Raw genomic sequence first — 24,935 nt, 5'->3', positions numbered from 1 at the left:
AATTGACCTTCTCTGGGTGGATGCCAAGTAGCTCTGATTCCCCTGAGACTGTGACTCATGGACTTTATCGGCCTTAGTTAGGCATTTGAGGTCTGCAGGTTGCTGGTGCCATAACTGTGTGGATCTCTCCATGACTACCCACATGTGAAGTAAAAGCCACATGAAAAAATGTGAAACTCGCAGAGGCTTAGAGAATTCTTGAGTTAAGCACTGTGAAATCCAAGTAAGGTGGAGACTCTAAACTGTCTTGCTCATCTCTCGTGCTGTTGTGCTGCAGAGAAAGTTTTCTGACACCTTTTATAGGGAGAGTTTAAAATAAAGCCAGATGATGTTCTGTTTTTCTCAGTTCTGTTTATGTCGGTAGCTGGGATATCTGATATCGGCGTGTGTGGGACGCTCAAATCTTCACTCCATCAACACCTTCTCTAATGCAACACCCCTGATGCCCCACAGAATGCAATGACCACTGCTCCTTTCACATTCTACCTCTCTTATTCCCCATATGTTCCATATCTTCTACCATCCTTCTACTTTACAATGTTCCTTCCAATACCCTTGCTCATTTTCCCAACTTACTTCTCCTGAGAGATATTGGGATTTGTTGTGGGCAGATGGACATGGAATGTGATGGTGGCAGATGTTTGCTTTGTGGCCAACCAGGAGCTGGGTCTCTTCTGCTAGACTGTGTCTGGGTGGCCAAGCATCAGATATCCTCCCCAGGCTGGTGGCTTTGAAGGCTGTATGTTGTCTGTGGCTACATATTGTGGGAGCCCCTTCTAGGACTCATTGAGTTGGAGGTAGATTATCGACGTGAGTGAAAACAAAAATCCAGAATTTATGATTCTTTCTTATGAGGAAGACCTGTGTTTTAGAAAATGACAAACGATACTATGACTTGTCTGAGTTGTTCCCTCAATATCGCTTTCTTTTTCTGTTGTTAAAATGTTGTCAGCCAGTCTTATTTCTGCAGTTTTATTAAAAGCAATTTAGAGAGTCTTTTAAAATGTCTTTGTTTCTTAGAGCTTTTTGTGAGTGCATCTATTTGCTACACTGAGCAGAGCTGGCTACTGGTAAGTGATCAGATAAACCTCATATGAGAGATTGCAACAAGAATGAGTATTCGTCAATTAAAAACTGTCTTTCTGTGAATATTCACAAAACTTGGCTTTCTGCACTGGGCTGTTCCAGTAAAGTTTGACTACTTAATTAAAAGTGGAAAGTGAATAAAAAAGGTCTGGGAATGGTGCCAAATTAATTCAGTAGAAAATGTGACATGCAGAAATTATCTGCCTTTGCTCGTGTCCAGCATTGCCTGCTTCTGACATTTAATCACAATTCTTATGTTTGGTGCTTATTGGATGGTCCCAGCTCCTCAAACACTTGCCAATAATCTCCCTTTTCATTAAAGGGAGGAGATCCTCATGTAACTCTACTCCATCTGAGGTGGATATCTGGACCCCATACACACTAAATGAAAAAAGAAGCAAGTTCTCTTTGCCTGTATCAACTGTTTGCCTCTAGAAATCTGAGGTGATTTGGAAGTGTTTATTTCTCTTTGCTGACTGGAGGATGAGCTTGGAATGGGTAACCTGGAAGTTGCATGATGGGCATTTAAGGTTGGGTCAGGTAGATGGTTGCTGAGAGAGATTTGGAAAACACAGTCCTCTCCAACTACTGTCAGGAGAAAATGAGAACACCACATGTCTTGTCTTTGGTCAGATGTGCTTGGGGGAGATTTGAGGTGGGGAGTAATTCCTTATTCTGAAACGTGCAAGAATAATGATGACACTGTTGCTATGGTCAGGAAGTGATTCCTGTATCACATACTTCTGTCGTGATGTGAGCCGAGAGGAAGATTTTTACTGGAGTACTGAATGCAGAACTCATGCAAGTGAAGAGAGGAATGTCAGGCTGATCGAGAGAGCATATCTAAATCTACAAGCCCAAATCTGATGGGTCTGTATTTCATCAGGCGTTGAGTCAGATTGACCAGGAAGAATACAAAGGCCATGGAAATGCAGAAGATATAAGTTAAGAGGTTGTATATTGCTTCAAAATAGGCTTTGAATATATATATTACTCTGCTTTTTTATAAAACCTGTTTTGTTTGGACACAACTGAGATTCTATTTTCTCATCTTGGAACTGGTACTTTTGATGCAAGATAAAATGTAAGTGTTGAGCCCATAGTGTTGAAAAGTGACCAAGCTGCCACATCAACAAATGCTTGTAAAAGTGATTTCCTGTGACCTTTAACAACAGAAGAAATCTGTACGGCAGTGGGCTATGTCTGTTAGACAAAAAGAGAGGAGACACGTAGCAGGGATGACCTGAATACTAGAATTATCTCTTCTGTTAAGAATGATGGAGAGACATGTGGAAGAGATCCAATTGCAAATGCATCCTAAACCTAGTACAGACAGTTAGAGTTTCCTCGGGCTTAATCCTGGATAGCTTCTTGCTGGTAGACCACCATATACATTTGCAGCAATTCCATCTCCTGGATTGTCCTAAACTTTCAGCTGCTCTCTGCTTGAAAAGAAGAACATGGTGCATGGCCATTGCCAGCCAATATTTTGAGAATGAGAAGTAACTCAACACACCAACACGGTGATTAGTTCCTCTGCAACTTGATATAGTAGCTGTTGTGATTGGTTCTTTTTGAGGAATGCTTCATGTACAGCTTTATGTCTTTGTTTATTTGGCAACGATTCCTGATAGGAGATCAAAAGCAAATCATCCTTAATTCCTCTTGTTAGTCTGTGTTTTACCATTAATCATGTTGAGCAGTTTGGATATTTAATTGGAAGCTAACACATGATTCTGTTGGAATGTGGTCAGAATTAATCAATGTTTAGTGCCTGCTTATTCTCAAACTGCTATTTGGTTCATTTGATCCCTGTAGAAAATACACAGGAGGGGCTGAAATTTCTTTTGAGCTATGTCACAACTAAATGACATGCTTCCCATCTGGCCTTGATCTACATGGGATTTAGCCTAGAATTCTTGCTAAATACAACTGGTAAATACTGTTCTAAATGAGATGATGCCAGCAACAAGGGAAAGAGAGTTGTCTTTAATACTCTTGTTTATATCAAGTGTTTTCTCAACTTGACTAATATCTCGAATAACATGGAGCAGAGATGGCACATCACTGAGATAAGTAAATGAACCCTAGTGTTCAAATTTAATGCAATGAGCCATTGTAATAGAAGAAATGATCTTGCAGCCAAAGGTGTCCCAGTTCTGTGCAGTTCCTTCTCCTCCATTCTTTGTTACGGTCTGTGTGGTTTCTCTCAAAGAATGACCTGTTCTAATATTATTAATAAGTTATAAAATCTCATTTCAGACTGATGGTATATCAGTGCTTCTTTGCAGAGTAAATAGAGTTGCATTGCAGAATTATACTTTACTGGCATTGTACAGTTAATAGCCACAGAAGAGAGAAATTGAAAAATTAAGAGGTAGAGGCAAGGGAGAAAAGAGATGCTTTCAGATGAGATTTGAAAATAGATGAAGAATTGATGAGGCAGAGAGGAATGCCACATACCAAGGTTGTTCCAGATGGCCAGACAAACATGTCGCATACAGAAACCCTGGTGCCATCTCTTGGTAGCCTCTGGTATGGCAAGATTAAACACAGGTACACCTACTTCTGCAGCATAAAAAAATTAGTGAATGAACACTATATAAAGAGAAATCCACGTCTGAGCTTAACATGGTATGTCATGGGAAGAGAAGATTTGGTTTATAAATGGTTCCACTTAATGAGACTGTTACTTTAAAAGAGATGTTTATTTTTTTTTTTAGATCTAGCTTATGGTTTTCATCTATTTCAGGTAGAAGTAACAGTTTGAAAAAGAAGCAATGCTTTCAGCTGAAGGCCTTTCTTTGCTTGTCCATTCTGTCTTCCCTGTTGGTGAGCTAGCGGGTTATATTTGGAAAGATGGTATGAGGGCAAGTCGCTGCCGTTCTCAAGTTCTTGACTTTTCACACCCAGTGGCTATGGCAGATGTAATTCATGGCTGACCTCACATGATGGCTTTGGGTATGTCTATACCGCAGACAGCTCAATGCTGGTTGGGTGGGATAGTCTCTCTGCCCTAGTTTTAATTTACCTCATTCTGTTAACAACTGTCAAGTCTTGCGGTAGAGCCTCCAGTATGGGCTACGCAAGATTCATGGGACATATTATCCAGTCTGGGATTATTATTCATGTTGCCATATCTGTCTCGCTGCTGGTCTTTGTGCTAACTAGATTAAAGCTAACACTTGGGTGTCTCATGGCATTGTAATCGCGTTGCCTCTTAGAAGCTCTCTATGAGATGTCTCTCCCGTGTAGCTGGGGAAACTACTGTCAGTCCCATTCAAATGGGAGGTAGGACTTGTTTTCATACAACTCTGAGTGTTTCCCAGAGTTAAAAGAATTGCAAATGTTCATAGTGTTGTAGCTGAGTATGACAGTCCCACAGAAGGACAGGTCAAGAGCAGTGTGTCCTGGTTGTGCTAAGCACTTCGTAAAATAGTACAGAAGGAACAGAGTGGAATAAATCAAAACAATAATAATAAAAAAGAACAGGGCTAGAAGGATTGCAAAATATTTTGTGATCTAGGAAGAAATAAAGAGTTTGGGATGATTTGTGGAAGTAAGTGGGTTATCTGTGAGATGAGTGGCTAAGCTGCTTCTGATCTGGAGTTACAGAGAGAAGGTTTTCACCAGTGGTGGTAGAACTGTATAAGTAAAGAAGGCAAGAAGTTTAACAGTAGAAAACAAAAGATCTCTCACGTCTGAAATGTTAATCTTGAGACATGGTGTGTTACTGTGGGCAAGTCACTGGAGATCAGACTTTTCATATACTCAATGTATGCACTTAAAATTGCATCTTTCTAATGCCTTCCTGGGGGTGGTGAGGGCACAGTCAGTTCTGTCCAAGGTGTTCAGTGACAGCAGAGATAAAGAGGGTAAAAGGAGAGAGAAAAGCCGCAGTGTTATACTCGGGCAGGATGCAGTTGAAGTGGACCATGGGGTGAATGTGGAGTTGGCAGAGTGAGGAGAGAGTTGAGCAACATGGTTGTGTGACCTTGTAAATATGCTTGAGGTGGATGTGAAGTGCCAAAGCTTTCAGAAAGCATCTGCCAGACAACCCTAGGAGACTGGGATGGGAGGGAAGGGATTTCTAATCAAAGCCTGTCTGAATTTGCTTGTAGAGGTGATGAGGAGGTGCCCACCATGCCTGTTTGCCTGCATCTTTTTTCCTGTGTCACAGAGACAAAGAAAGAATCCCCCCTCAGAAATCACTGAGTTGGGTAATGACATGAATCTCTGATAGAAGCCAGAGAGTGAGTAGATAAAGCTGAAGGCACTCACTTGTGTTTCAGCCCCCATGAGAGCTCAGGAATCTCCTCTCCTTAGTCTTTTGCTTAATTTATTGTCATTTCTCCTCCCACCCAGAATTCTGTTTCTGTTATGAAGGGAGTAGAAAGCAGCTTTAAAATCCTCCCCACAAAAGGTTTCAGTCCAAATGTACACAAGGGAAATTTGACAGAAACAACAAAGAAAGGAAGCCTCAGTGCGGAGACTCTACAACAAAAATTTTGCAAAATGCTGGCCCCAAGCAGCTACTGTCCTCACAACTAAAACAGCCCTAAGAATTTCCTGGGGTTACTGTGGCTTTTTTCCAGCTCCACCAGTGCTGGCAATGCTGGCAGGTGAAGTGCCAGCCAGTCTCTAGAACTATCGGCGGTTTTAAAGCACAACAGTGATTAGACCTGCCCTGAGCAGCGTTATGTGACATGGTGTCAAAGCCCTTAGCAACAGCCTTTCTAGGGTAGGATTCCCTGTCCCGATAGCACTGTTGGAGCCACACCAGCTGTAGCAGCAGCGGGGTAGCTGGTTTTAGCAATGCAGAGACAACACAACTGACTCATTCCCAGTAGGCAGGACAGAGTGAGCTCCAAAGTCTTCACAGTCTCTTTCAGGCCATTTTGTGTAGTTATTGAACACTGATTATAGAGAATAAATGGGAAATCTTAAATACTAGTGTGTTTACTAAGTGCAGGTGAAAGTATTTTGTGAGGGAGAGAAGGTTTTATACCAGCAGTGCTACAGATGTAGCCCAGGTCTCTGGCTTACTGACACTGGCAGGGCTCTTCTTGGTCTCTTTATCTGCAGGGCAACACTTGGAATGACAGCAATGCCAGTAAAATCTGTAAATAAACCCAGAGTTGAGCTGTTCTGGGATGTGTTTAGAGACAGGGCTTGGAACATGAAGGGGAGAACCTGAAAACTTGAGGAAGTGGCTGGTGAGGAAGACCAGGGCTGCTGGCTCCTAATACAGCTGCAGCTTTGGGGCTGGGAGTGGAAACTCCCCCTGAAGTGTGAACCTTGGAAAGGTCATGGCTCCGGACTGAGTTTTTTACTGTCAGGCTGCAGCAACAGCCAGGGTATTGCAGAAGAGAAAAGAAAAAAATCTTCCACACCTACTCCCTGTGTTTCTTTCCCCCAGGGTATTGCAGAAGAGAAAAGAAAAAAAATCTTCCAGTATCTTTGACACACCTACTCCCTGTGTTTCTTTCCTTTCCTGCATTAAGCAGGTGTAGTTTGGGCTTTGTGTGGACCATAGGGCACACTTTGGGATAGCACGATAGATCTCCCTGTCTACTCAACAGCTTCATTTCCTTCTTGTTTTTCACTGTTTTAAATCACATTTACATATTTGTGGCTACTTCAGCTTTCACCTCCTTCCAGATTTTTCTGCGTAGAAAAAACAAAGGGTTTGTGGAAGAACCATCCTGATAATGCTCATAATTATTACTGTGCTTCTTAATTATTTATCCCCATTGCTTCATTCCTATATTTATAGCTCAAGTTCTACCAGCTTTGGCTTTCATATGGTCTGTTTTCAAATCCCAGACTTTGGCTTGATTGTATCAGATGGAAGCTTTCCAATGAGAGGAGAGGGGAAAAATATACTAACTTTTACTTGGGCATCTGCAAATTACTGCTTCAGAAAGCCCCTGCAGTTATGTCAGTGTGACATTGCAGATTTCAAACAGCAAATATCAGGAGAATTTGACCCAATATTTACTGCATTTTGGCTTGTTACTCACTTTTTCTTCCTTCTAAATCCTCTCTCTAAATGTTGTGAAGAACAGGCACCAGCACAAAGATGTGACCAGACTATTGCTTAATGAGGAATTATACATATGTAACTGAAAAAATTCATTAGCCTGCAGTTGGCTGGATCAGCTGCAGCAGCCAGATGCTGGCTTTCAACCAGCCTTGCAAGCTCCATGACGCTGTGGTGACCTATGCTGTGTACAAGGCTAGCTCATACTGCCAGCTCTGTGATCTCCATGCCTGTAGATGCGGGGATGAAGCCTGAGGCTGTGCTTTGGCTGCCCCTAGTAGTACAGTTTTTCCCACTCATTGTCCCAAAGTCTTAATGCATCCTGCATGTTGAATCTCAGTCACCAGCTGGGCAAAGTGCTATATGGAAGGCAACATGGGTGACCTAGCAGAGTACTGTTTCTCCAACTCCTGAGCATACTGCTAAACTAAATGTAATTGTATGTCTTAGGACCACTACCTATGTTATTCCTATTGCCATCTTATAAAGCCCATGGTTGGTCTTTGGCATGCTAGATATCCTGAGGCACTGTGCTTGTAGAGAACCTTGTCTCTGACCTGCAGCCAGTAGGCTGCCTTCCCTGCCGTAAGGTGTTCTACTTCCATCCTGCTTGAGCTGCAGAGATGAGGACAGGACAAGGACAAACTCACAGCAGGTGTTGGAGCAGTGGTACATCTGCTGCTGTGTGGCCTCTTGCGATGGTGGCTCAGCCTACTTGCGCAGACAGCTTTCACAGAAAGTGTGTCCTCCTTTGCAACATCCATCCTACGTAGTTAGAACCTGACCACATGTCCTCAGATGACTCTTCTGCCTTTCCAGTCACAGTTTGGGGACCTCAAGTCCAGAAAGTTGCTGCAGAGCAGTGTGAAAGCTGCTCAGTTTCCACACCTTGGTGCTCTCTCCTGCAAAGGTGTGTGCCTCTGTGTATGTTACTCAATACAGCAGTATCCCCATTTCCCCCTCCCAAAACCAAACAAATCCAGCAAAACAAACCACAGAATGGCAGGGGGAGGCAAATAACAGGATGGGTTGTGGTTTTTTTCTGCTAAACTTTTATTGAAAATCCCAGGCAAGTTAATAAGCTTTCCTCCCTTCTCTGCAGTTGCAACATCTATTTTCCCAAAGACTTCATGCTTACTGTGCTTGCCTGTGGCAAAGCCAGTCACTACTATATGTTTCTAGTGCTGTTCTACATGTGTTTTGCAGTCCTTGGTTTTGACAACACACAGTGGGTAAAATTGGCATTTCTTTTGCATACAAGACAGATATGAAAATTTTCTCATAAACTGGCTATTGGTGTTGACTGAAGGGACTTAGGTCAATGAGGACTGAGTTTTCTGAATAATTGTCTAGATTTTTCAGATCTGTGAAGATGAAAAGGAATGTAACTGTAACAGAAAGCCTCTCAGCAGGTTAAAGGCTTAACTTGTACACTTAAAAGGTAGTTCTGACCTTAGTATACAAATATCCTGCTGAATGCTAGTTGCATGTTTAGATTTAAAAATGTCTTTTAAATTCAGGTCATGATGCTTAATGTGAATCTGTAAGAGAATGTTACTTTGTGTTTCTCAAGCGTGTTTATGCATTGGTCTCATTTTGAGACTCATTTAATAGCACCAATTAAGCTCAGTATTGTGTACACACACATCTTGCAAACAAATACCCCAGTATTTCCAAGCATGTTCATATTTGGTAGCATCAGTTCGGGCCATCAAACTGTAAAGTGCTCAATTCACAATAAATTCAGTGCTGAAGGGCTAAGTACATATGTAAGGGAGCACAATCATCAGGGGAGATGAAAAGTGGGGGTATCTGGAAAGCAGGAAAAAATTGGTGATGGCTTCTGCATATTTTTTTCTATGTATTTTGTTGAAATTCTACTTGCATGTGAGGTTTTCAGGCAGATCTGACTCTGACTGCCATCCTTTGAGATTTATATAAGAGCAATGTATTGAAACTGCCTAACCTGTGTGCATAACAAGGGAAATGATGTTTACCTACTTGGGAAGCACGTGGAGACTGATAAATGGAATGTGTTACCTGCATGAAGATTAATTGGCATCAGTATCTTCTTCCATTTGTTCCCTGCTGCAAATGTGGATGTAACACTGTGCTGTCACCGCTGCAGCTGATGTGTAAGCAGCTACTCACACATTCAAACACAGCCCTAGTCCTGCAGGCAGCCTGTAGATGGATGCTCACCAATGGCGCTATAGGGTTATGTTATGATGTTATTGTCAGTTCACAGCCACCCAAGTTGCACCTTGTCATGCAGCACAGGGAGAGTGATCCCAGTAGCTCTGCTTGCATGAAACGGCTTCTTGCTCTGGCGTATTCAAAGAAATTCTGCAAGCCAGCTCTCTTCCCTAGAGGTTTTAAACTTCAAGTTTCCTTTGGCTGGACTTTATGGATGTGCTTCATCTGAATAGGACCAGAGGGGAAAGTGAAGTGCCATATAAAATCAAACTGATGGATCTATTTCTAGAGCCTTGTAATACGGAAACAGTACCATTAGATTAAAAAGAATAAACACAGTTTTTCATCTTGTGTTCAATATCAGTCATTCCTTATTTTATTCTGAAGCATCTAACTTTTTCTTAAAGAAAAGGCTGCTGCACAAGTCAGCCTTGTTTCTTGGTAGAGATCAGGGAAGATGGTGCTTTCTCAGTCCTTCAGCTTCATATTTCATATTCTTTTCAATTCTCTTACATTGTACATATTTTTAAAGTTAGTTTTCCTGAATGATGTTTATTTCTTTGATTAAAAAGACCAACCAAAGCAACCTCACAATCCTAAGCCGTGAAACTACTGGAATGGCTGAAATAAAAACTCAAAATTCACATCCATCACAGCAACCTGGTTACATGCAGTAAAGGCTGTTATTTCAAACACTGCTGCTTTACAGCTCAAGAGCACCTCTTGTTACACAGTGCTTTTTAAAGATGCTGTACCCTGAGATTACTGCTGCCTTAGTGATCGTTTGTACTAACCAGTAGTCAGGGAGAACTACAGCTCTTAGCCTTGATTACTCTGAAACCAGCCTCCCTTTTGTGCTCTCAAATAGCTCTGGGCACTAGCAGTGACAGGTTAGATACCCAAGGGCAGCTTGTGTGGCCAACAGTCCAGGTAGTGAGGTATCTCACTGTCAGCAATTGAGAGTATCCATAAAATAAAAATCTTGAAGTTGTTTGTTGCAGAGAATATAGTGTGAACGCAGGCTCATTGTCTGGCATCGTCAAGTCCTGGGTACACTCAAGCTCCAGCTTCTCTTTTATAGTTCACTATCAGGCTCCCCAATCGCAAAGTACCTACAATTCAATTTCTCTTAATGAGGGCAGCAGTCACAGTTGCCCTGGGTTCCTGGGTATGTCATTATATGGTGCCCTTTGGCTTCATCATGCAGTAAGCAGGACATCACCAGGTAGAGGGATTGTGTCCCTCTGCCCGCTCTTGCTCTGGGTGTATGCAACATCCAGAAGAGTTGAAGGCAGAATGGGGCTGGTTCTTTCCCCTGAGCACCTACCTCTCCATGAGAGCTATGTGTCTGTCAATCCCTGACCTTTCCAGAGCAAAACCTGCAGGTTATGGTGTATGGATAAGCTCTAAATAAGTTGACAGCTAAGGAATGAGCCAACAGATCGTTGGCTCTTTCTTACTAGTAACTGAATTGGGACTGGAAGACAGCTGTCGGGGTGAAGGAGGGGGATTTAACCCCACTTACTGACATGTATTAATTGTGTACAAGATGTTTTGTAGGGCTGTGCTGGTGCTTGTTATCAGATGTGGCCTTGATGAGTAGCCTCACCGCTCTTCTTAATCAACCAAGGAGAGCATCAAACCCCTTTCTCAGTCCTCTATGTGTGTCCCTTGGGTGGGAGAGCTTGATTCTCACACCGTCAGCCTGGAACTGCCTGGGTGATAAATCTGTTAAGAATCCTGTCTGATTGTGATCCTTCGAGCCCCTTCATCTTGATGGGAATGACAAGCTGTCACAGCCTGCCTCAGCCATATTGGTGACATCTGACCCTAGAGAGGGAGCTGACAGGAATGGAAAATCTTCTGAGGTATGGCTTCTGCCTGAGGAAGCAGTGCCAGCTCCGCACCACGCTGCAAGAAACACCTGGGCATTTATTTGGCAAGGATTTAAGTATATTTCCTGTACCTTGTTCTTCTTTGTTACTACTTTGGAGCTAATTTAATTTAGAGCTGTAAAGAATAGGTTGAATTTTTAGGATACAGCTGTCTCTCCTTCTGTAGTAGCTGCATATGAGAGAGGAGGTAGGATACTTCTAAGGATGCCTGGAGGATAACCCTGGAGTGACTCTTCTTTCTGGGAGGCAGAGATGAAAGAGGCTGGAAGGCTGTACCTTTCCACTGATTTAACCTACCAGGGTCCAGGGCGGGCAGAGGTGTTTGGAAGATGCTACAGTGAAGGCTTTGAGCTGAACCTGGGAACTGAGATATGCTTATTATATTAGCCACGAGAGCAAGAGAGAACCTCATGCAGAGACTTCTGCATCACAACTAAACTTCTCTGTAAGTGGCAGCACATCTTTTGGAGAACACATTGACTACATCTCACCGAGATGCAAGTTAGGAGAAAATTCATTCCTGGATCTGTTTTAGGGTTAAAAAGCAGGGAATCATCGTTCCTTTTGCTGTTAATTCTTGTTGGCTAATAGCATTGACTTTGGTACCTGTGCACACTTTTTTCCCCTCACCACTCTCCTCTAACTGCTAACACCTATAGAAATCTTTAAAGGTGGGAAGGAAATACTGTTCAGCGTGCATGTAATTTCTGTATTTTTTGTTTGCTTACTAATTCTATTCAGCAAAATGAATTGCATCGCAGACAAGAGGTACCATAGGAGGTATATATTTGTATTAAAGAGAGTGTGTGCTTTTTCAGGAAAATTTTTTAAAAAAACACCCCAAAAAAATCCTGGTCACTGGAATTGAAGAAATCATTAGAAATGCGGTGTGTGATTCATTTTTTTTTATTTCCTTTTCCTCCGGCATCACACCAAAAGCACATCTGTGCACAACAGCTGGACCTCCAAACTCCACCTGTTGGCAGTGTGTAGGACATTGCAGACTGTGAGCAGGCTTTGCCTTTAGCATAAGTTTTAATGCCTAGCTAACAAGCTGGAATTAAAGTGGACATGATGATGGGTGTTTTTGCATAAGTCCTAGATCAGCACTGCTATGAAAATGCCAACAGCATAAGCAGCTTTTGCCCACCCATATTTCCAAGACTTGTGAAGCTGTTGGTTTTAAGCCTTTAAAACAAAACAAATCACTGTGCAAGTGCCTGCATATTTAAGATCTGTATTTCTGGGCCACAAGGGAAATGACTATTCAAGGCATCTGTCTCAGATGAGATCTACCTTCTGGTAGGATTTATAAAGCACCTATTGCCGTGGTGCCTACATGTTGTTTCTAAATGTCTTTCAGTTGTCAAATGTGAAATTGTCTTTTGAGTGAGTTGCTCTGTGACTGAATAAACTCCAGTAGTTAAGTATGAGTCCCAGGGGCTGGAGGCAAAATGCAGCCAGACAATATGTGCACTCAAGGGCACTTAATTCCTCCCAGAGACAAGGGCTATGGAAGCTTAGGGGCTTTAAGCCTATAAGCTGTAATATCTTGAGCCCTCAGTCAGGGTTCCCTTTGTGCTAGATGCTGTACAAATATGTATTGCATGGTCCCTGCCCCGTGCTGCTTCTGATATAAATAAATATGACAGCAACAAGTGAGTATACTGCGAAATAGCAGGGTGAAGGGCAAAAAGAGGGAGCATGAGCTGAAGCAACATGGGTTGCCAGGCAGGGGCAGAAACTTTACTCACGTTTCTATAGAAATAGCGCTTTATGTCTTTATTATCCAGGTGTGGTTGCCTTTAGGAATTAGATCAGGCATCACGTTGAAGAGGTTTTTAATGAAGCACCAAGTCATTAGCTTTCATTCAATAATTTGAGGAGGATGTTTTGTGTTTAAGCATCTGAAAGGTACAATCTTGCAGGAGGAGGAGCACTGGTTAAATTACTTGGGGCTGATTTATAGAGCCCTTTTGGATCGTTTCCTCATTCAGTCTTTCACTCCTCTCTGTTGTTCCCTGTCGAAGCTAGTCCTGACCAGGTCTGTACCAACATCAGTGTGTCTTATGAGTCTTACAATCCTTTCATGTAGTCCACCACGCGTCTCTTCTGTAGTGAGGTTTTTGGTTTTTTAATACTGGGGTGGAACAGAAATAAATTATCTATTTCAGAGAAAAACAGAGGCACAGCATTGTCCATCATACTGCCCAGTGCTACAACCTGGGAGCTGAGATCAGAGTGCAGAAGAAAACCTAAGAGATTCCGGCTTTCAGTCTTCTCTGTCTGCAGTGATTTCCAGCTAACACTGAACCGGTAGCTCAGACCTGAAAGGGTGACCAGGCATAAGGCTTCTTGCTCTATGCTTTTTAGCAGCCCAGTTTTACTGGCTAATCCAATTGTGCTTTGACTTGGGAATCGGAGATTTTCTTTGTTGTTGCTCCTGGTTCCTAAGCACAGGATCTGGAAGTTGTGTTTGTCTATCTGTCTGCGAGTTGTACTCCTGCCCTGATATCCAAGCTGCTGACTTGGAAACACTTCAAAGATTTCCATTCTTCAGAGTGCCTGTCTCGACTGCTACTACAGGGAGTTTTGAATGTTTTCTGATTATGGAGCAGCATTTCTTATTATGCCTTTTAAGATAGGGCAACTTTATTTATTTTATTATTTTTTTAAAAATATATAAATGACTCTCCTTTGAGATACACTGGGATTGACAAAGCAGCTAAGATATTACTAACGTATTACCACAAAGAACAGAAAATCAGAGGAAGGCATCTGGACAGGTTTGGCAGGTTTTTTTAATGATTTCTATTTTCCCCCCATTCCTTCTTGAGACAAATGCAGAGTTACACACTGGGCACACTATCAAATTCTCTGGTCTAGCATATGGCTCATCAAGTCATATTTCTTGTGCTCTTAAACTTTTCCTCCTGTTCCCATCTTCCCCCCCACCCCCATTTACTCTCATGCACAATTTATTATCTCCTTTCTCTCTGTCTCCCTGTCCCAGGTTTAGTCATCTCATCATATCTTCTGATGCCAGAAAATATGCTGTTGGTTTGCCATATGGTGTTAAGAGGTGCTGATATTGCAAACACCATTTGCCTGGCTTGCTGTAAGCCTATTGATGCACCCATCAGCTTGCTCCTGTTTTTGGTGAAAGTCCATTCTGTATTCTTCATCTAATGGCTTCTTTTGTTTCCCATAGGGTGTTTTGTATGTTTGAATTTGTTCAGCATCAAAGACAGGTAATATTCTGGGGATATTTGCTGACAGCTTACTTAAAGTGTAAATTACAATGCTGATTTGAAGTCCAAACTTAAAACAAATGCAGTTAGATAATTCTTTACGCAGTGTAGGTGTGAACTCCTTTCCCAGGACAATTGTGGATGTTAAGAGCTTGCATAAGTTCAAAAGTGGCTAGGCAAATATATGGAAGCAAAATCAGTAAGAGCTAAAAAGCCTCCCAAAGGCACCATTGCTAGCTTATGAAATCTCTGGACTGCAAGTTGCTGGAGTCTGAGTCTGTTCTGGAAGTTCTAGCACTGTGTTTTTGCTGTGGTTTCATATTCTTCCCTTGGCTACTGTTGGCCACAGGATACTAGACTATTTGGACTTTCGGCTTAGCTGGTGCAGCTGTTCTGTTCTGGCCTGGCTAGTTAACTTTGTGCTTGAAATGAGAAAGCAGGCATTCTACTTCCATTTTATCTATGATTAAAATATAGGGATATAGGACTGCAGTCATTCCTGGGTCACTATTTTCAGACCCTTTTCTTGTTGGCAACTGAGGCCAACCCTCCCATTATAAGCAATTCAGGCTCCCTTTTCAAAGTCGTTAGGTTGTTCCTCCCATCACTGCCAAGAGGATGTTTCAGAGCTTCATTTTCCAGTGCTTAAAAACTATCCTTTAATTTCCAGTTGAAATTTATTCATGGCCATTTTATAACCATTTGTCCTTATGCCAACTCTGTTCTTCAGCTTAAGTAGCTCTCTGCCTTCCTCAGTGTTTACTTCTCCCCCACCCAGTGTGTCTATGGAGAACAATCAAGTCACCTCTTAACCATCATTTTGCTAAGGTGACAAAACTGTGATCTTTAAGATTCCTCGTGAGATACATCTCCCTTACCATAATGATTTCTTTAGCACTTTTCTGCACAGTTCCTTCTGAGTTCTGCACACAGCTCTTCAGGTGAAGTCGTGTATGAAAACATTCATGTTTTTCCTTCTCCACTGGCAGAGGCTTTTCTGAGACCTGATCTGTCCTTTTCACAGTTTTGTCACCCTGCTGGGTCATGCTTGTCCTCAGCCTCTAATGGGCTCATATATCCAGGGTGTCCTTCTATCCATTTCCAAATTATGAGCCCCTGCTCATAACAGCAATTCTTATTAAACCCTAAATGCATAACCTTGCACTTTGACTATCACATTTCATCACACTTCTAATGCTTCAGAACTCAAGAACATCCTGTTACTCCTGAAAGATATTCTGAACTCCTTGATATTGGCAGTAGCTCCTGACTTCACATGGTCAGCAGATTTTGTTAGTATACTCTGACTTTTTGTGCCAAGGTCATTAATGAAAAGATAAAATAAGATCAGTCTCAAAACATCCTTGAGGACTTCCACACATACCTTCCCTCCAGACTAATAATTCCTCTTTTGGCACGACTCCTGTCATTGCCTCTTTAACCGGTTCCTTAGCCACGTTGCAATCCTTGCACTAATCCCCATGTTCTCCAGCTTGACTAATAATTTCCATATCAAATGCTTTATTAAAGTAGAGATACATTAGATCTACCACATTTCCCTTGTCTAGAGAAATCAGTTATCTTATGAAAGAAAAATATCAAGTTAGGCTGGCTTGATCTACTCTTAGTAAGTTCATTTTATCCCTTAAAGCTCTTTTACCTGGTTTGCAGTTTGCCCTCATGTCTCTAATTGTTTTTTTCTTTCAAAATTTGTTCTGAAGCAACACATACTATTGAGGTCAGTCTACTGGGTCTGTACCTGCTTGTGACAAACGGTAGAGTACATGCTGTAAGACGTACAGAACAGTGCGTATTGCCTATGCCAAAACCCTTGTGATGGATTGTAGTACTTGAAGAGATGAAATGTACTAGTTTGGTTCTACTTTATTTTATTGCAGTACAGGCATAGACTGAGATGAGGATGTGTCTAGGCTATTAGCCTGGGATGTGGGAAATGCAGCTAGGTACAGCTGCAGGTCTGTAGTGTTCCTTCAGAAATAGGTGGTGATTGTGAAAATTCTGATTCTGCTAAATGGTGGTGCTGGGATCTGGGTTATACCACCTTTACTTTTTTATTTATTGTTTTTCAGGATGTTTTCCATCCCACAGTACCATCTGGGTGGATTTACTTACATCTTTGTGATAGTTTTGGGTTTCTCAGCTTTACAAGCACAGTAGGTGCAAGCCCGTTCTACCAGGTCACATCAAAAGCACAAATAGCAGACCAGCTCCCTCCAAGACTGGAGAAGAAAAATGACCAGGTGGTTAAGGCTGTTGAAGGATCTGTTATGGTACGGTCAGGAAGATTTTAGGTATTCTGGGGCAAATAGGAGATTACACTACCTAAGAACATGGTTTTGGATGTCTGAGGTCCTCTGAGGATGAATGAAGTTCTCTGTTTATCCAATGTGGCTTACAGACTCCCCCAAAGTATTGGGGAATCCAGATTTGCTGATTGTTTGGTTGATGGGAGGTTTGTTGGCAGTGTTGACATTATGACAGTGGCATAGCTTACTGAAACTCTGCAGTGGTCATAAGCACCCCCAAAAATAACCAAATGCCTATGGGAAATCCTTAGATCTCTCCTGGTTGGTCTGGTCCTTCATTGCTTTGCTGTTGTGGCATGTGATTGAGACATCACCTGAAACCTGCAAACATAGGTCCATTGTGTAGTCTCCTTTACAGGATACATACTTGAGCGTGAACTTTGGGAGATGCACTGGATGGAATTTTAACTTGCTTAGAACTGTTTAGTTTTTGCCCGAGTTTAAAATTTGGGACAGACAGAGTGATCAGTGGCTGTAGCATGTCCCTTTTTTCGAGCATGACAATTAGCTGGTGGATGACAGGATTCCTCCCACCAGCTGAATGACTACTGTTTAGGTGGAGTTAAAGCAGCAATGAGAGCATGACTGTGCTTCCAGTGGTGAGCTTTTTAGCTACTGATTTCCTGTTCTGTCTGTATTTCTGTGTTTATTTTGCAGTTTGTGATGCTGTTGTTGAACTCCAACAGATTCATTATGAAAGAATGACATTAGATAGGGATGTTGACCTAACATCAGCAAGAACCCGCTCTTGAATATTTCTTAGTCTCAGCTTTTGTTAGGACACACAATAAACACCAGCTTGATGACAAAAAAAAATATTTATATCTTGCTGCAGGATGATAATTGGCTCAATATGGAAGTTAACATGATTTTATTTGGGGATTGGTTTGTAAAGAGATTACATTTTAAGCAATCCTTGGGCATGGAGGGTTTTGTAGCTATATTTATTTAATCAGCTGTGGGCACTTGAAACTTCACAGCAGTAGGTCGGGTTAGAACATGGATCTCCTTGCTCCAGCAGAACATGACTGGAAAAGAAAATCTTCTCTGGGGTTAGTGGGATGGAGATTACACCACAGGAGGAAGAAAATTGCCTTCAGATGGTGGGAAGAAAGGGTGTCTCAGTTCAGCTTTTCAGGCTACAAATGTTAGTGACCACCTCCCATTCAAATCAGTGCTATAATGACAAAGCAGGCTGGGTTCCTTATCTGCACGTTGAAATGACACAGAAGGTTAGCAGAAATCTGTGTATCTCTTCCCTCTACCTCCTTACTCTCTAAGCTCTACGGGCTAGTGGCCTTATTGCCCAGCTTTAGCATCTTTCTTACAAGTCCTGACCTGGGTGGGGACCTTTACATGCCACTGTAATGCCAAAAACATTGTTGCAACTTAAAAAATAAATTATCTTTTTTTTTTTTTAAAGCTGGTGGAAATGAGCGTGGGGGTGAAGCTTGTTTTAGGAAAATGGATAAGAGAGTAGAAGTTGGCTGGAAATACTCACATGGGTGTCCCACCTTGATGCAGAAGTTGTCACCTACTGATGTAGATAGAGGCACTGGTGACTGGAGTGAGCATGTGTTTGAGTCTCTGATACAAAGAAAGAGCTCTAGGGCAACAGTTTTAAGACTTGCTTCATTACTTTGGATATGTGGGTGTTGCTTTAAATCTAATGGTCACTGCAAATTAGTATAACACTAAAGCTAGAGGGCTAATGGTCTTTTAGAATTAACTGAGTCAGCTGCAGAGGCTGGATCTTCCGCTGGTGTAAAACATTGTGGTTCTGTCAAAGTCCATCATAAGCTGTCAATTTAGACCAGCTGCGAAGCCTGGCCCAGAACACTGTGAAGATGAAGGTTACAAAAATTATCCAAGAAATTGACATTATTTCTCCATCTCTCTTCTTTCCCTAGGGCAGCCATTGAGGCTCTGGCAGCTTTGCTGAAATCAAGTAAGGTTTTTTTCCTTCATATTCTTTCTGACTTTCCTTTCTGTGCTGTACTACTGGACAAAATGATCCTGTTGAACCTCATTTTCCCTTGGTATCCCCTCTTCCTTCAGTTTCAAAGAGCACTGCTTAGAAAAGAGAGGCAGTAACGCAGCAGTTCCTTTATGTCTAGCTATGATTCTTGGAGTCCCATGGCTTTGTGGACACCCAGATCTTTGGGAGAGGGTGCTGTAGGTCCCTGGGAGTAAGCTGCTGAGGGAACCAGACTAGACCCTTATTTTGAGAATTTTGGGAAGAGTGGTTGTCCCGAGGCTTGGTGCAGTGGAAGAAATGAGGAACCTCTCCAGCCAGCGACCAATGCTTACTGCTCTGTTCCAGCACCACTGGAGAGTGGGACCAGGACCCCTCTGTCCTGGGGGGCTGTTGTGCTGTGTGCTTACCTGGTAGTAATGATGCCGTTGGCAAAGGCTCAGAAAACTGTTGTCCCAAAGAGATGAGCTTATTCTCCCTTGCAAGCTTGATGGGTCTGATAATGTACAGACCCGACACAGGGCTGACACCCAGTGATTTCCAGGGTACAACCCTCTATGGGCAGGCAGTGCTTAACCCTTGCACCGCCTGGCTGTGGGGGGTGGAGGACCTTAACATGGTTTCTCAGTCACACGCTGCTGGCATGACTGCTCCTGAAAAGAACGTGCTACCCTTTTTTGCCTTTATCCAAAAAACACTTAGGTTTTTATTACCAGAATTTAATAATAAAGCTTTGATTAAGAAAGAGCACTCTACTATTGCAGATAATCTAGTATACAATAAATCACAATTGTGTATTGTCCTTCTCTCTCCCCCCCCTTTTCTTCTCCTACCCCTTCTCCTTTTCATAGTATTAGGAATAAATGCTTTTGTGTAAAAACTAGAGACCCGCAAACAGTGCCTAAATGAGCACACTGCGGTGGGATCGTGTCTGAGTTGCATCAGCTGGAGTGATGAATTCTGAAATAATGCCTCAGTATTAACCTTGCTGCCTAGATTGAAAGGTCACATCACTGCAACAAGGAAAGACCTTCTGGTTTGGAGGCTAAATCTTAATAAAGGGGTTGTGGGGCTATGTCACAGCTGCTTGTGATACAAAAGCAAAATTAGCCTCCAGAGTAGAAAGACACTTACAAAATAGGCTGGAAAAGTGGAGTAAGAGCTGAAAGCTCGCCAGGCATCTTGAGCTTTTCTCCTACACTCCTGCTTTATGGTAAGTACTAAGAATGGGAAGTGAAATTATGTTGTCCCAAGGTATTTATAGGATAAGTTTTCTACTTGGAGGCTTGTTCTGGGTCTAGAGATGAAAACAGTATATAGAAGTGGAGGACTAATTACCAGGGGAAGCTGTGAAATGTAGTCTCCTGGGGAGTGGCAAACACATGTTGTAAAAGTTGGGGCGGAAGCTGAGGATGATCTAGGGAATCTAAAATTCAGCTCCAAATTCTCCTCTTTTTTTTTTTTTTTTCCTGGAGTGAGGAGAGTTTTTAAAGCCATTTACTCTTAGAAATTTTCTGTGTGATTCTTGTCAGTCAATTTAGGCTGTGAAGGTACCCTAGCTGTTTTTTTCCTTTTAAGCTTTTTGTGCTTTTGGGAGTGCATAGAATTTTTCCATTACTGGACGAACACACCGATCATTCTGGTTGGTTGTTTCAGGTGTTTTCACAGAAGGTACAAAAAATGAACTCAAATGAGAATTGGAGCAAAGTGGTCCCTCTGATTGATCACAGTGATGTACAGATTAGGGTTTTCAAGTTCATTTGTGCTGTTGACCATTGCAAACAAAGGCATTGCTTGGGAGAGACACCCTTCGTTTGGAGACACCCTTCACAGTTTGCTGTTGCGTGTCCTTTTCTCCTTTATCATTCACAAGCAAAGAACGTTGTTGCAGCAACACCAGCTTCTGCTTATGTGGAAAAGTGATTTTAGGAAAACATGTTCTATTTTCAGCTGATGTTCTTCTAAGGCACTGGAACTGGGTCTTGGGAAATGGTGCCAATGCTGTGCAACCAAATAGAACACTACAGCCCAGAAGTCAGTCTGAACTGTTTCCCACAGTTTGATGCAGAGTGGTCAAGAGCATCTTTTAGTTTTCTCCTTGTCCTGTGGCTCAGGACACAAGAAGCTCCAGGCTTCTGGAGTAGACTGCTCTGGTAGCTGCATACAAATGAGCAGGCTGAGCCATTTGGGAGGTGTGGGTTAGGAGATGTGAAAAACAGCTCTGGTTCTTCCAGAGATAAATTCACCATGGCTGGAAAAAAGCTGAATTTCTTTTCATGATTGCATCAGGACAGCTTTGTTTGTAACAGTTAACTTATTTATGTGCATGACCTCAGCATTTCTGAATGGCACAGGGGTTCTTGGAAAGTTAAAAATTAAATCTGGTGAATGCTCTAGCACTTAAAAATTGCTTATGAAAAAAAAGGGATAAAACTGTACATGGCAAAGCACTCAGAAGCCATTTAGCATGTTTTAGATGGAATACAAACTAAATGGGAGGCAGGAATCCTGGAATGTGCTACAGTCAGTACTGAATTGCTGGACTGACTATTGTGAGCTGCTTTGGAGACTTGCTGGGAAACGGTGGTGAGATTCAATTTTGCTGGGGGTGAAGGCCATCAAACAGACAGGAGAAGAACACACCTATTTTTGAGGATCTCTCTGTAGGGGCTGTCATATCCTTAAGTGCCTCAGCCCAAAGTAATCACGAGGGTTACGGTTACACAGGGAGCTGTGCTGGAGAGAAACTGTCCCTCTTCCTTTTGGCTGCAACGGGAAAACATGCAGTAGTTTTAAAGGGAGCAGGCAGATGGCAGTGTGTCTCCCTGATGGATTTGGAAACATCCATCTTCAGCTCCTCAGGCTTCTTTAAGCTCTACTTGAGACTCTGTCCACCTGCAGAGCCAGGGGCTGGCTGGAAACGTTTTGGCCTCTGTCTCTTTCCTAACAGAAGCTGATGCTAAATGCCCACTTAACAGGTGCATAACGGCAAGAAGCAAGATCTGCCAGGAGAGAAGGCATCAGAGTAAAAAAAAGTATTACTGCTCCAGCTGTACCTGGGAAATTGTTGCTGTCGTGTTTCAGAGGGGAAGTATAAGATTGTCTGGATAAATATCTGATGGAAGAGTACAAACTTGTGCTTTGTCCATAACAGCAAAGAAATGCCTGGAAACACAGTGCAAGATGAGAACGACCTTGATCGTCCTGTTCCCTTGTACATAGTGGAAATTGGTGATAGTCATAGAGTTGGCAAATAATGGAGGAATAGAAGTTTAGGTCCCTTCTAACGACAGTGCTGCATCTATCAGCAGTAGCTCGGATTGCTGATATAGTGAAGACGTTCCTTGCCTGACCATTAGCCAGTTTCTCACTCCTAACATCCTATCTCTTTCCAGTCACCCCATAGTACTTTACTGGTGCTACTCTCCTGGTTGCGGTTCTCCACCTGCCATGCCCACATGCACTCAGCAAGCAGCTCATAGCAAATCCTTCCTCCATTGCCTTGCTGGCTTTTTTCATATCTGTTGTCTCTCCACCATGCTGTTAACTTCCTCTCACTGAACTACACTATTATACAGGCAGAACATGGTTCTTGGTGAATGTCTATAATGGTGCTGAAGTGCCATGAGAGCATCAGGAGCTTTTTACTTCCTTTTTACTTTTCTCTTGGATGTTACAACGAAGCTTTCTGGAGTTAGACTTGTATGTCCTTCCTTCTTCAATTTCTAGTTGCTTACTACAGCCAGGGGTGGGGATAAAGGCTAGAAACTGGTAGCTATAGATAAACTGAGGTGGGATGAGGCACAGCATCCTTCCCAGAGTCTCTTCTCTCCACCTCAAGGTACACCTGCTACTTTCTTCAGCCTCCTTGGGCTTTGTTCTTCTCTGTATGTGTGTCTTGTCCTTGTATCTTGCTCAAGTTCTGTCTTAAGGCCTGAAGAGGTCATTGCCAAGTCCTCTTTTATCTGGCATACCCCAGCTGGAGCCCATTTGAGCACTGGTGGAAGGCAAGGGCAGCCCTCCATGTCTCTGTAGCTGTGGGCTCTATTGCTTTTTAGCAAAATTACTCCCACCAACATAAAACAGGCAAACCATTCCCAGGGGAAAAAACCTGGAAACCTGCTATATAAGTGCAGGCAAGTGCATATTTGGGGGTTTGCAGGCTGAAGGCAGCATGATGGCCCAAACTGGACACTGCTGCTCAGCACCTCAAGCCACACGATGGCGATGTTATTATAGGGATCCCCGTTCCCACCAGTGCTTAATCCAATATTTATTTTTGGCGAGTAATTTGTTTATCAGCAGGTTATTTTAATCTAATTTCGGTTGTATTTGTTATTCCTGACTATCTGTACTTCCCAGAATTAGCAGCTTGCATGTCTTTAAGGAAATTAGCTAGAGCTGATCTCTAAGGCATTTGCTTTAGCGGATATTGAAGGAAAGGGCTAGGGAAATGGGCAGGGCCCCTGTTGCAGTGCTTGCCTAGTAAATACATTGTAATGAGCAATTTAAAAAGACAGGTTGTGGTGACCCCGTGATCGTGCTTATTTCATCAAGACAATTCTGTGTGCTAACAGCAGTTATTGCTGATGGCCTTTCCCCTCTCTTTCTATAACTTTTCCTTCCTCCCTTTGTCTGCTTGATCCTCTTGCCTTCCCGTTCCCCCCCAATCCTTTCATCTCTCATTTAGCGGTCTTTGCTCCTCATCTTCTGTCAACTAACCTTTATTTAACCTTTCACATGCTGTGAGGTGGGTTTTTTTTGTTGTGTGTGTTTTTGTTTTTTTTTATCAAAGCATAAGGATTATGTCTTGTGGCTGGCGGGATAAAATAATCAGTGTCATTCTCTTCCTTTTATACTGGCATCAAGGAGGGGCAAGTAACTGTGAGGAACAGAAAGCAATGTTCTAGCACGTAAGCAGATTATGGTTTCTGAAAGGGCCTGGACCCTCTGTGTCTGAATTCATAGTGATTGCAACAGATCTACCAATGCAGGTCTTTGATCTCGTGTCAAAATAGCCCTATGGTCAAACCATGTCAGTTCCTGTAGCCAAGAGCAAGACGTTTTTTACTTGCTTAATATTTTGCTAGGTACCCATTTCTCACAATCAGTTTATGACTTCATTACCCACCTCTGGATTCAAACTCCATTATCAGTCTGGCCCCAAATCTGTCATCACAGCTGGTAGGGTATTGTGATCAGAGTTGAATTTTGCAAATCGTTCCTTTCATAATAATGCAAAATAAGTTTTGTGTCTATCCTTTCTTCTTGAATTTCAGAAGGTAAATAGTCTTGACTCTCTATTTTTAAGTCTATCTCTTTGAGAAGATCCACTTTATGGGGGGAAAAATTATTTTTGAACGTCCTTTATATTACCTTCCCCAAGACTGCACTTTCATTCATAGACATATGAATGTATATGAAAGGAACTCGGTGAACCAGAGAAAAAGGTTGGTTTTATCTTCTGGGGCATGGCAGCTTCCCACTGTTTTGCTCCTCAGGGTGGGTATAATGGAACAAAAGTGTCGAGGAGCTGTATTATTCTCTGACATCCTTAATAGCCATTGCTTACTGCCTTTGTCTTGGCATGGGCAGTGTTTGTGCCTCCAGTGATGATTTGGCTTCTGAAAATTCAGTGACTGAGTCTGAGGAAGTCTTCCAAATTCTAGCATCCTTATTTGAACTTTTTCAAATCACTTTGGTCAGAAAAATCAAGCTGGAAATTTTGTGCGTAAAGTATGCTTTCATGGATTGCCAGCTCTCTGAGTTCCAACCAGAAGATGCTGTGAAACCGAAAAGTAAAGGAGAAAAAGGAAACCTTTTTGAAAATCAGTTTTCTTCTGGGGTTAGTTCAAAAGTTTGGAAGGGGCTGGATTGTTCTTTCTTAATTTTTACATATGAACAATGTAACAAAGGAAATTAGAGAATAATCCCAATGTCATAATACAGTTTGTAAGACTGCAGCTGAATTAGCCAACACCTGGAACTAAAGCAACTATTTTTGAGTAGAAAGAAGCTGGTTTTGTACTGAAGCTAAGCTTGTGGATGATTCCTGGTCTAGGAGCAAAACATGCCACTGGTAGCTCCTAGCAAATCCTGCCTGCGTTCTCTACCGGCGTGCCAGCATTGTTCATCTATCCTAAATGGTTAAATAAATGCCCT

At 42.3% G+C, this 24,935-nt stretch overlaps 1 protein-coding gene across 1 annotated transcript in view; it reads left to right on the top strand.

Moving 5' to 3' along the window:
• The window catches only part of AGBL1 (ATP/GTP binding protein-like 1), a 309,960-nt gene that overhangs the window by 42,677 nt on the left and 242,348 nt on the right, over nucleotides 1-24,935 (top strand). The window contains exon 6 of the mRNA XM_014944285.1: nucleotides 18,709-18,746. Coding sequence (XP_014799771.1) covers nucleotides 18,709-18,746 — 38 coding nt within the window. The remainder of the gene's footprint in view (nucleotides 1-18,708; nucleotides 18,747-24,935) is intronic.

The sequence above is a fragment of the Calidris pugnax genome, unplaced genomic scaffold (assembly GCF_001431845.1).
Source record: "Calidris pugnax isolate Ruff unplaced genomic scaffold, ASM143184v1 scaffold70, whole genome shotgun sequence".
In the NCBI taxonomy this organism is placed as follows: Eukaryota; Metazoa; Chordata; class Aves; order Charadriiformes; family Scolopacidae; genus Calidris; species Calidris pugnax.
This window is presented reverse-complemented; position numbering and strand designations above follow the sequence as displayed.